Source organism: Sciurus carolinensis, chromosome 4, assembly GCF_902686445.1.
Source record: "Sciurus carolinensis chromosome 4, mSciCar1.2, whole genome shotgun sequence".
Taxonomy (NCBI): domain Eukaryota; kingdom Metazoa; phylum Chordata; class Mammalia; order Rodentia; family Sciuridae; genus Sciurus; species Sciurus carolinensis.
The window spans coordinates 112,431,273-112,442,435 of NC_062216.1; the positions used below are offsets into that span (position 1 = coordinate 112,431,273).

An 11,163-nucleotide genomic window follows, 5' to 3' on the forward strand; every position below is an offset into this window, starting at 1 on the left:
GGCCCTGCTTCACAGCTCTCTGCCTCAACTGGCTTCCTTTCTCTCCCTCTGTCACAGTACCTCATGGTCCCCTCCACTCCTGCAAGGGTCTGTGGGCTCCCCAGTCGTCCACTCTCTGAAGTATCTCTGTGCACACCTTTTTGCCAACACTGTCCTGTCCGTCTCCTTCCCCAAGCCTGCCCTCACTCTTCCCAGGAGCCCTCCTTGCTTTTCCTGTCAGACCAGCTGCATTTCACACGACTCTGGAATGGACACAGGCAGTAGGCATTGTGTTCCTTAGCATCTGATGGAACATCTGAAAAGCAGCCGTCTCCAGACATCTGACCTTCGTCACAAATGTGGGTCTGTCTTCCCTGGCAGACTAGGAGCGTCTCCTTCCTTCCCTTAGTTTATTCTTCCCTCCAAAATTAAGGCAGGGTCCAGCATACAGCTGGGGCATGTCAGCCACCCCATCCATGAATGTCCCAACGGGAAGGTGACATCTGGTCTTAGCAATCCTCCATCTTGGGAATTCTCCTCAGCACAGGCTGCACAGGAAAAGGCTGGACTGAAGGGAGCTCTGAGTGAGGACTTCCCAATGTTAAAACCATTCACTTTGCTCATTTTCCCCAGGCATCCCTTGGCACAAAGTTCCACTTGGGCTGAAAGAAGAGACTGATGTCCAGATGGCAAGGTCTTTTTGGTTGACATATCTTCTCAAACAAGATGGCCAGCCCAGAGGGGATGTTTTCTTTGATAGAAAGTTTCCCTGAGTGCAAACTCTTTTTGGAACTTTTGGAAAGTTCTTCCTCGACTCCAACTTCCATTTGTCCATCTGCAGTGAGAGTTTACCTTCTCTTGCTCTCTCTGGCTTTCCATTATACTTGCATCTTCCACTCCCAGCACCATGGTATCCCCTGGCTACCCACAGATCAGGAGGTTTTGGGATCAGGCCAAAAGCAAGATGAGTGAGCATGACATTGTTTGATTTATGACTGAGGTTTGCTGATCGTCAGTTAAGGTCACATAATAAACACAATCTATGAATTATTCACCAATTACGGACTTCAGATGAACCAAACTTCTTTTCTACTAGTGTGGTTGTCCAAGGATGAATGATATTTTTTCTTGGCTAGGATGAGAAATTCTCCATGGGCCTTGCTGGGGCAGTCAGCTGGACTGGGTATTGAAGTAGGGGCATTTGGGTTCTTTCCCAGGATAGGAGAAATAACTAGAGTTAAAGGTTTCAGTTCTTTCTGCCACTTGGACAGGCCCATATGGTAGAAGGGTGGTATTAACATTTACTGAGCATTTTCTTTGTGCCAGGTTCTGTATTACACATTGCCCATATATTACTCTATTTAATCCTCTTGCTAGTACTGGAAGACAGGCACCATTAATGTTAATTGAACATAGATGGTTTAGGAATGTGGGTGGGTAAATCCATCAAACACTCCAACATGTCCACAGCAGCAGCAGCAACAAAAACAAAAATGATTGTACACTTGGAGTATGTTGGGCTCAGTTCTAAGAGCTTTGCATGGACAAATTCCTTTCATCCTTACAACAACTTTATGAGGTGGGCGCTATTATTATCCTCATTTTACAAATCATGGAGGAGGTACAGAGGGGTGAAGTAATTGCCTGAACATACACAGCAGAGGGTGGCCAAGCTGGAATTTGACACTAGGCAATTGGGAATCTGGTTCTGTCTTCTCAACTGACATGTATTTTCCACTTTTGTCTTGTAACCATATTAAGACATATTTGACACAATGACTGAGTGTACACACACATACACCACAACTGAAACCAAAAGGCAATGGAACAATAGTTATGCATAGGAAACAATATAGGGGACGGGGATATAGCTCAGTTGGTAGAGTGCTCGCAAGCACAAAGCCCTGGGTTCAATCCCCAGCGCTGCCAAAAAAAAAAAAAAAAAAGAAAAAAAAGGAAACAATATGGGGCACTCTGATATTTTTCTATTCTACTCTGTTTGATGTTTTTTCATCTAGTTTATTAAAATAAAATTTTAGCTGCTCCCATTGGTGGGTTACAACACGAACTTCAAAAATTAATCAATTAATTAATTAAACAAACAAACAAAAATCCAAGATAAAACACTGCCCTAGAGCCAATGGCCTCTTAAAGATAACAACGAAACCTATATGCATTGTGCTCTGGAGTTTACTGAACATGTACACATCTCTAAATTTCCAAGGCTGCAGTATGTGGCAAAGCCTTAACCCATTTCCCAGGAGTGAAAGGACTTGCCCCTTGTCCTGCCCCCAGGGCTAGTCAGGAAAGTGCCTTGGCCTCTACTCAGTCCTTGTAAGTTCAGGTTCACACTGGATGAACAGCAATATGGATCTGTTCTGACACCTGTCAAGGTTCTGACAAATTACTGTGCAGGGAGGGGCGTTCAGGAAGGCAGAGCATGGAAAGCAGCAGGACCCGGGGAGGGAGGTGTGGGCAGGCCCCCTCCTCAGATAGCTCTATGGGATGTAGTATTCAGAGCCAATGATATGCAGACTCATAAAAGTGGGGCTCACCCTAGACCCTGGAGGAAACACAAAGGCTTGGGGTGAAATGTCAATATTTGGTCATTGCTTGAGGGCTTGGGGGAAAGGACTGGGCTCTCCTGGGGACGGTAAGCCAGTGTGTGCCCCCCAGACCTTGTGGAAGATTCTGAGGGAAGGCATGCCTCCTTTGGGCATAGACAGGCCCAGAGGCCCTAAGAGCCCATCTGTGTTCCAGTGAGGGTGGGCAAAGGTGAAGATGTACCACTGGGTGAGTGAGACTGTGGGAGGGAAGGGCAGCCAGTGAGTGGAGACAGTGAGAGGGAGCAGGCCAGGGAAGGATGGAAGGAAGAGGGGAAGGGGTGAGGAGAAAGGTTAATAGGTACAGGTAAGGGTTTGGGAGCAGGTGCGAAGGTGTTGGATTCCACTGTGACAGACTAAGTTAGAAAATTTTGTAAATGTGGGGCTTTGGGGGTGCAGAAAGAGGCCATCTGGGTCAGGGAGGCCATCAAACATATCCCAGGTTCCACACCATCTGAAGTGCTGATCCAACGTTTCTGACCCAGTTCGATCAGCACCACGGACAGCGGCGCCGACCTCACCCAAAAAAGCAGCTCACCTGAGCCACAGTCCCGCCCCTGGCCCCTTCATTCCAGCTTGAATCACTGCGCCCCACGTCTCCCAACCTCTGCATTTCTGTCTTAGAAGGTTGAGGTGTGTGTGTGTGTGTGGCAGGGGGAGTGAGCTGGCCCTTTGAAGAAGAAAATTGTGCAGTTTAGGGCAAAGGACCATAAACATCTGGTCGCTTCTGGGCACCAATTAAGCACATTTAGGGAACAGCCACGGTAGCTGAACAACCCAAGCCTATAAAGGCGTCTAATTGTGCCTAACCACGTGGTCAGTCAGGCTCCGCAGATATATAAAAGGCCTAGAGAGGTGGAAAAAGTAAACAACTGAAACCACGTCCACTGCACCCTCCATTTGGACGTCTCCAACGTCAGAGCCTCCCGTACCCCCAAAAGCACCATGACTTGTGGATCCTACTGTGGCCGCGCCTTCAGCTGCGCCTCGGCCTGCGGGCCCCGGCCCGGCCGCTGCTGCATCACCGCCGCCCCCTACCGCGGCATCTCCTGCTACCGCGGCCTCTCTGGGGGCTTCAGCAGTCAAAGTGTCTGTGGGGCCTTCCGCTCTGGATCCTGCGGACGCAGCTTCGGCTACCGCTCCGGTGGCGTGTGTGGACCCACCCCACCCTGCATCACCTCCGTGTCGGTCAACGAGAGCCTGCTGGCCCCCCTCAACCTGGAGATCGACCCCAATGCTCAGTGCGTGAAGCATGAGGAGAAGGAGCAGATCAAGTGCCTCAACAGCAGGTTCGCTGCCTTCATTGACAAGGTGGGTGTCCTGGATCACACCCTTCCTGATCCCCACCACAGGTGCACAGCCAGGCCTGGGCACTGAGAGGAGAGGCAGAGGCAGAAAGACCTCTATCTCATTGAGTGCACAGTGTGATGGAAGAGAGGCACACAGACAGGCACTCAGAACCAGAGAGGCACTCCAGAACCAGAAAGACTCCACTGACAGACAAGCAGACCTTATGGAAAAAAGGAGAGGAAACAGGTTGCTCTGGGCACAAGCTACTCTGCTTGAAGACGAATGCAGCAGCTGCTGCTGAGACCAGAGGCCTGGGGAGCCCCAGCTAGGACTGTGCGCTGGGGCAGGGAAGGGATGTCTACCAGAGGAGGTGGGTAGGGGCAGGAGAGCCCAGCTCTGTCCCAGATGGCCTGACATCCCCATACTGCCCGTCACTAGAACCCCATTATGGGGTCTGAAAGCGGGTGCACTGGCTGAGGGCCCCAGCCCCACTAGCTTCAGAGTAGGCTGCTGAGCCCTGAATTGGCACTTGACCCGTGTCCCTCGGATGCATCTGGATGGGTAGCTGGGCTCACCTGAGAGCAGGGCCCTTGTTCCCACCGTGCATCAAGAGCAGGAAGGGAGGAGTGGCCCTGTTCCCAGGGCCCGCCTCTGCCTCGTCTCTGCTGAGCTCCAGGGTCAGAAGCCACTTCAAACCTCACCCCACACCAAGAGCTGGCTGACCCTGACCCCCTCCCACCCCGAATGGCAGGTGCGCTTCCTGGAGCAGCAGAACAAGCTGCTGGAGACCAAGTGGCAGTTCTACCAGAACCGCAAGTGCTGCGAGAGCAACCTGGAGCCCCTGTTCGAGGGCTACATTGAGACCCTGAGGCGGGAGGCCGAGTGTGCGGAGGCCGACAGCGGGAGGCTGGCCTCTGAGCTCAACCACGTGCAGGAGGTGCTGGAGGGCTACAAGAAGAAGTGAGTGTGACCGGGTGGCGTTCCTGTGGACTGGCTTTGGGAAAGCCCTGGGCACAGACGATAAGAATGCCCAGGGAGGTGGTGGCCCCGGGGCCAGGCAGAGGGAGTTGCAGGATCCGTGCATGGAGCAGTGTCTGTCCACTCTGCCTGGGAGCAGCCCTGAGGCTGGGAGTGCCCGCCCCCACCTCAGCCTTCCACCCTCTGAAGCCACTCCAGGTGTCCCACTGCCCTGGGTGCTCAGTTCTGAGTTCCGCTGGGTCTGTGACACTTCACAGCTGAGCTAGGATTGACACCATGGAGAGAGGACACTGGGCTGCAGCACCCAAGAGGCCATGATCCCACTGCCAGCATGGGGCAGGCCCGAGTCCTTATCTGCCTCCCGAGGTGACCTCAGAGCAGCCTTGGCCACGGGACTGGAAGGTCCCTGGTGAGCCCTCTCCATCCTCCACTCAGAGTGGAGACAGGATCCCAGACACACCCAACTCCAGCCAGAAGGGACCTGGCAGGGCCCCTTCTCGGGCGAGCAGGGTGGGGTCTGCCGTCACCTACCTGCCCTCCCTCACCGCCCTCTCTCCCATCTCAGGTATGAGGAGGAAGTTTCTCTGAGGGCCACAGCTGAGAATGAGTTTGTGGCTCTGAAGAAGGTGAGTGTCATGGCCGAGGGAAGCAGTCCTGAGGGATTTGGGGACAGACTCTTCTTGGGGGCACTGTGGGGGCTCAACCAAAGGGTGGGGTGCAGTGACCTCTGCACGTCAGGATGGGCTATTTCCAGGGAGGCAGCCATCAAATGGCACTCCCGGGGCTGGACAAGGGAAATGACCTTGAGATATCCAGTGGCACCCGCTCTGGGGCAGGGGCATGGCTGCATTGACCTCTGGCTGCCTTGCTCTGCTCTGAGGTTGTGGTCTGGGGCCGGGTCCCCTGGAGCGCAGGGGTTTAGTCTGTGTGCTGTGGGGGAGTTGGTCTGTGGCATGCTGAAAGTCTGATGAGGAGGAGGTGAGGATCCCGTCCCAGAGTCTAGGGGACGGGGCAGCAGGACCAGGAGTGGCCGGGTGCCCTCCTGGAGGACTGCTGTGGGATGGGGAAGGGCCAGGGCAGGACTTCCTGCAGGAGCAGAGGGTGAGAGGAGAGGGGAGGGGCCCTTCCAGGCAGCTGAGCCATATCCAAGGCACCAAGGGTTTGTTGTGACAGGGGAGGAGGTGGCCAGGTGCGTCTGGGAAGGGTCAGCAGGTAGGAGATGCTTGGCAGTGGGACACTGGGGATCCTGCTCCCCTGGCCTGCATGGAATGGGTGAGAGGAGACAGGAGTTTGGGGGCACAGTCTTCATGGGACCCCCAAGCTCAAGGCCCCATGTCCCCAGGACGTGGACTGTGCTTACCTGCGCAAGTCAGACCTGGAGGCCAACGCGGAGGCGCTGACCCAGGAGATCGACTTCCTGAGGAGACTGTACGAGGAGGTGAGGTTGCTAGGCCGGGCAGAGGGCTCGAGGGAGGGGGAGAGGTGGACAGGGATCTGGGTGGGGGCTCTGGGCCTGGGGTTGTGTGAGGGGCAGGGTCTGGGGACCAGGGCAGTCTGAGGAGCTGGCACTGGTATGCCGAGTTGGGCTGCGGTCTCAACAGGCCTCTGACATGCCCCGTCCTCGTCCTGCAGGAGATCCGCGTTCTCCACTCCCACATCTCAGACACCTCGGTCATCGTCAAGATGGACAACAGCCGCGACCTGAACATGGACTGCATCGTGGCCGAGATCAAGGCTCAGTACGACGACATCGCCACCCGCAGCCGGGCTGAGGCCGAGTCCTGGTACCGCAGCAAGGTGAGGGCTGGGGACCCCTGCCTCCCGCACCAGGCGGCTGGAGGGCTGAGCGGCATCTCTGAGCAAGGCCTCTTCGGCCTGGGGACTCTGACCCCCTGGGATGGTGGGAGGAGGAAGACGGCTCTCGGGTGGGGGTGGCAGGGCGGGCTGGCGTCTGGGTGCCCGGCCCGTGCGTGCCCCATGCTGAGCCTCATGAGCCTGTCTGCGCCCCCAGTGTGAGGAGATGAAGGCCACAGTGATCAGGCACGGGGAGACCCTGCGCCGCACCAGGGAGGAGATCAACGAGCTGAACCGCATCATCCAGAGGCTGACGGCCGAGGTGGAGAATGCCAAGTGCCAGGTATGGCTCGCCGTGCCCAACACCAGGGAGGCTGGGCCTACCCAGTGCCACACGGCCAGCCTGGGCCTGTGTGGACCTCACCACATGTTCTGCAGCCCATTTGCCTGACCGGGTTCCCCAGTGTGCTCACTCCGGGGGACCCAGGTGAACAAGGCCAGAGGGCCTGTTTCTGGCAGCTTGCCAGCTGTCAGGAGCACCTGGGCACATCCAGGCAATGGGCAGACTCGCTCAGGGGCCCTGACCTCCCTGTCCTCTCTGGGCCCCCAGAACACCAAGCTGGAGACGGCCGTGACCCAGTCTGAGCAGCAGGGCGAGGCGGCCCTGAGCGACGCCCGCTGCAAGCTGGCTGAGCTGGAGGGCGCCCTGCAGAAGGCCAAGCAGGACATGGCCTGCCTGCTCAAGGAGTACCAGGAGGTGATGAACTCCAAGCTGGGCCTGGACATCGAGATCGCCACCTACCGGCGCCTGCTGGAGGGCGAGGAGCAGAGGTGGGTCTCTTAGCTCTTTTATTGCCCCAGTCCTGCTGGGTTATCCGCATGCCATGTCCCTCACACTCCCAGCACCTCTCAACCTCCGTTTCCACACCTCACCAACCTGCAGCTGGACAGGAAACCTGTGTAAGTCCTTTGAGTCTATTCTAGCCCCATGTGAATCTCATGCTTACCTAGGTCTGATATGGGTGACTTCCATAAATCTAACTTCAGATTTGGGTGTCTGTCGCCATGATCTCTGTTTCTTAGGTCAAACTTAGCCTTGGGTCACCTTCACAAAATGGTACTTTCGGAGTCCTGCTTGCTATGTCCTTCAGGATTTCAGCTCTTCTCTAGCTGGGTCCTGCCCAGACCCTGCCCTATCCTGGGAATCTGATTTATTTCCTAATGACTGCTTCCGTCAGGGAATTCCATCAACCTGTCCTTACCTATTGCAATCATAATAAGTACTCCAAAGTGATCTACCATTGTAGCCTGGCACTGAGGTAGACAAAGAGCAGGATCTGTCCCTTGTGGGAGGTATGACTTACTCTCAGAGTTGTGCTTTTTAGCTTGCTCTGGAGGTGAGGATGGAGGTAGGGGAAAATACCTTTTGGTCATTCAGACTTCCTTCCCATGGCGAGAGGGCAGTTCTGTAGCTTCAGCCTCTTAAGGACAAACTCTTCAGAACCAGAGCTTATTCTTTGTCTTTGATTTTTGCCCCCTAGTTGTTTAGTTGGTTGGGTGGTTAAGTCTGCCCCGCTCAAATACATTTACAAAAATCAGGACAACATAGAAACTGCTGCAGGGAACAGTTCTCAAGTGCTCACTGCATGCTGGGCACTAAGCACTGCATGTAAGGGAGTTGATTTTCCTGATGAGGAAACCTAAGAGGAGAGGTTTCACAGTGCACAGCTAATGAGCAGCGGAGAGCAGGCGCTGAACCCACATGGTGAGGTGAATCTGGGGCTCCCCTAGCTGGTTTCTTACCCTAGAGGGAGGGCCACGAATGGCATTTTGCACCTGGTTGCTGGTCGCGGTACTGACTTCTCCCCTTTCTTCTCGCGACAGGCTGTGCGAGGGCGTTGGCGCCGTGAACGTATGTAAGTAGTCCGAGCTCTCCCCCTTCTCCAGCGAGGGTGGCCCAAACCTTTGGGGAGGGGGCATCGCGCTCGCTGCAAAGCCACCTGACTGGGGCTGCGCCTGACGCTGGCTGCCTGTTCTCCCCCATCCAGGCGTCAGCAGCTCCCGCGGTGGCGTCGTTTGTGGCGATCTCTGCGTCGCCGGTACTGCCCCTGCTGTCAACACCAGAGTCTGCAGCGGCCCCTGCAGCGGCAACGTGGTGGTGGGCACCCCCAACGCCTGCGCCCCCTGCGCCGGGGCCGGCGCCTGCAGCGGCGGCTGTAAGAAGTGCTAGGAGGCTTCGGCTGCTGCAATCGAAGGCCACCACCCTCTGCCCAGCCAGGACCTCGCGCAACCCGAACGCACCACCCACTGCCGGCCACCCCAGAACCGGTCGGTCGCCGGATGTGTACACCCTGCACGTCCTTCCCGCCTGCTCCCCTCTGGGCGCCCTGAGCCCCGGGAGGCAGGGGCGGCGCCTTGGTCTCTTTCTATAACCTTTCCCAGTAGTCAGTTTGTTGTCCCGAGGATTCATTCTTTCCTTCCGCCTTCTGTGTTTTTGCTGGATTCATTGGTCCTGCCTGAGCCCCTTCTCCCGAGCTTGGAGGAACAGGGCCAGCCCCCGAATCTCCCTGACAGCATTTTCCGGAAGTCTGCCCACGTGCTTCTGCCTGGAAATGTAGATGGGAATGAACATTGTTGCTGGTTTTCCTGTAACTCTGTGCCGGACCTGGCCGAGGGAGGGAGGGCACCACCTTCCAGGGCTGTCTGCAGAAGCTTCTAAAAAGCCAATGACTCAGCTGCCTGCCTGCACGTTTGTCTTTGTCTCACTCTGTGCCTCCAATAAACTAATTGTAGCGAATCAAATCTGCTGTCTTAGAAGTGCTTGGGGCCTGTTGCAATATCTGGGGCCTGCTGTGATTGACAGGTGTGCCTTGCAGTGATTGATAGATGCCCCCCCCCCCCCACCAGGGATTTCCTCAGGCCCTCATCATCTACCTAGGTATCTTCAGTAGGTGAACATGATTGCATAAGATGCTGTCCAGTTGGCCGTGAGCAACCAAACAGGGACTTGGGGAAAACAAATTCTCAAGGGGGCAGGATGGAAAGTCTAGTGGGGCCATGGGTTTCTCTAACCCAGGGTTCCTTGTAGCAGCACTACTGACATTGTGAGTTACATAATTCTTTTGGGGGTGGTGGTGGTGCCCTATGCAAGTTGTCGCCCTGCTGGCTTCTATTCACTAGATGCTGGCAGGGCTCCCCAGTTCCCTATTGTGACAACAGAATATGTCTCAAGATGTAACCAAATGGGTCCTAAATGTTCTCAACCATGGCGGTTTTGCCTGCTCCCCCACTCCCCAGAGCATTTTGGGATGTGCGTGAGTTGGGGAGAGAGTGAAAAGAAGGTCACGAGAGCGGAGGGGTGTGGAGAGGGAGAGCTCTGGGCTGGAAGCCGGGAGAACTGGCCACTAGTTCAGAGTTCTGCCGCCCTCTAGGACAAGGGCGACGGATGGATGGCTTCCACTCTGAGCTTCCTTCTGTTTCCTTGATTGGAGAGGGAGGGAGGGTGGACAGTGTTCCTGAATTTGCTCAGCTCTTTAAGTGAGACAAGGCGTCTGAAAACAGACCTGGTTTGAACACTGGTCCAGCCATTTGCTACTTCTGTCATTGTGGTCATGTCTGTTGTCCTCGCTGGGCTGAAGCTTCTTCATGGATAGGGGACTGGAGGGAGGAGTTTCAGACCTCTAAGCACACAATAAACCACTCAGACGGAGGGGCTTGGCACAAGACTGCATCGTTTCTCATGGTTCTGTGGGTGTGCCTTGTGCTTCTCCTTTGCATGATGTTGTTTGGGGTGCTAGGATGGCTGGAAGGGCCAACATGCCTGCACCCTTAAGGCTAGATTTGGTGCTGGTCACCAGCTTGGAGCTCAGGTGGGGCTTTTGGCCAGGATGTAGCAGTCAGGATCTAATCAAAGGACAATAATTGACTAGAGAAAGTTAATATAAACAGAGGATCAGAGGAACAAGGGATTGGATAATAAATAGCAAACACTGAAGAATGTAGGAACGGGGCACAGGAGTGTGGCTCTGTGGCAGAGTGCTAGCCAGGTTTGCATGAGGCCCTGGGTTTGATCCCTAGCACTGGAAAAAACAGAACCAAACATACAGGAACTATAAACATAAGAAACAGCTCCTGCCCCTGGGTCTTTTCTCCAGGATTAAATAGTAATTTCCTCACAGTCTAGCTAACCTTGTCTCCTGAGGACATCCAGGTTCAGCCCGATGCCAGCTCCCAAAGCCAATGTCAGAGGCTTTAGGGGTTACAACAGCACCCCACTACCAGGTACCACTTCTCTTCCGCTTAGCTATTGCACATAACAAAATAGTCCCAAACTTGGTGGCTCAAGACAACAGTATTTTTCGTGATTGTGTAGACTGATGGGTGAAAGATCCAAAATGGCTTCACTCATAGGGTTGGCATTTGGTGGTGGCCACTGGTGGAGAGTTTAGCTAGGGTGATGGCCAGGGCCCTCTGGGCTCCTCCATGTGCTACCACCTGTCATCAGTTCTATGAAGAGGGT

General features: G+C 54.9%; 1 protein-coding gene across 2 annotated transcripts; it reads left to right on the top strand.

Moving 5' to 3' along the window:
- Window positions 1-3,527: 3,527 nt before the first annotated feature.
- Window positions 3,528-9,285, top strand: LOC124982559 (keratin, type II cuticular Hb6). 2 transcript variants are annotated; one of them, XM_047549405.1, is made up of 9 exons: window positions 3,528-3,893; window positions 4,624-4,832; window positions 5,416-5,482; window positions 6,193-6,288; window positions 6,483-6,647; window positions 6,862-6,987; window positions 7,255-7,475; window positions 8,529-8,560; window positions 8,693-9,285. In XM_047549405.1, exons 1-9 carry the CDS (start codon window positions 3,528-3,530, stop codon window positions 8,872-8,874), a joined length of 1,464 nt encoding a protein of 487 aa, XP_047405361.1. In that variant the 3' UTR covers window positions 8,875-9,285. The 2 variants fall into 2 exon arrangements, with proteins under 2 accessions (XP_047405361.1, XP_047405362.1); XM_047549406.1 differs by having other exon boundaries at window positions 5,416-5,476.
- The last annotated feature ends 1,878 nt before the right edge of the window (window positions 9,286-11,163 follow it).

Coding starts and splice junctions, on each gene's coding strand:
- LOC124982559 (XM_047549405.1), top strand. CDS start 3,528: ATGACTTGTGGATCCTACTGTGGCCGCGCCTTCAGCTGCGCCTCGGCC. Junction 6,988..7,254: donor TGGAGAATGCCAAGTGCCAG/GTATGGCTCGCC, acceptor CTGGGCCCCCAG/AACACCAAGCTGGAGACGGC. Junction 7,476..8,528: donor CTGGAGGGCGAGGAGCAGAG/GTGGGTCTCTTA, acceptor TTCTCGCGACAG/GCTGTGCGAGGGCGTTGGCG.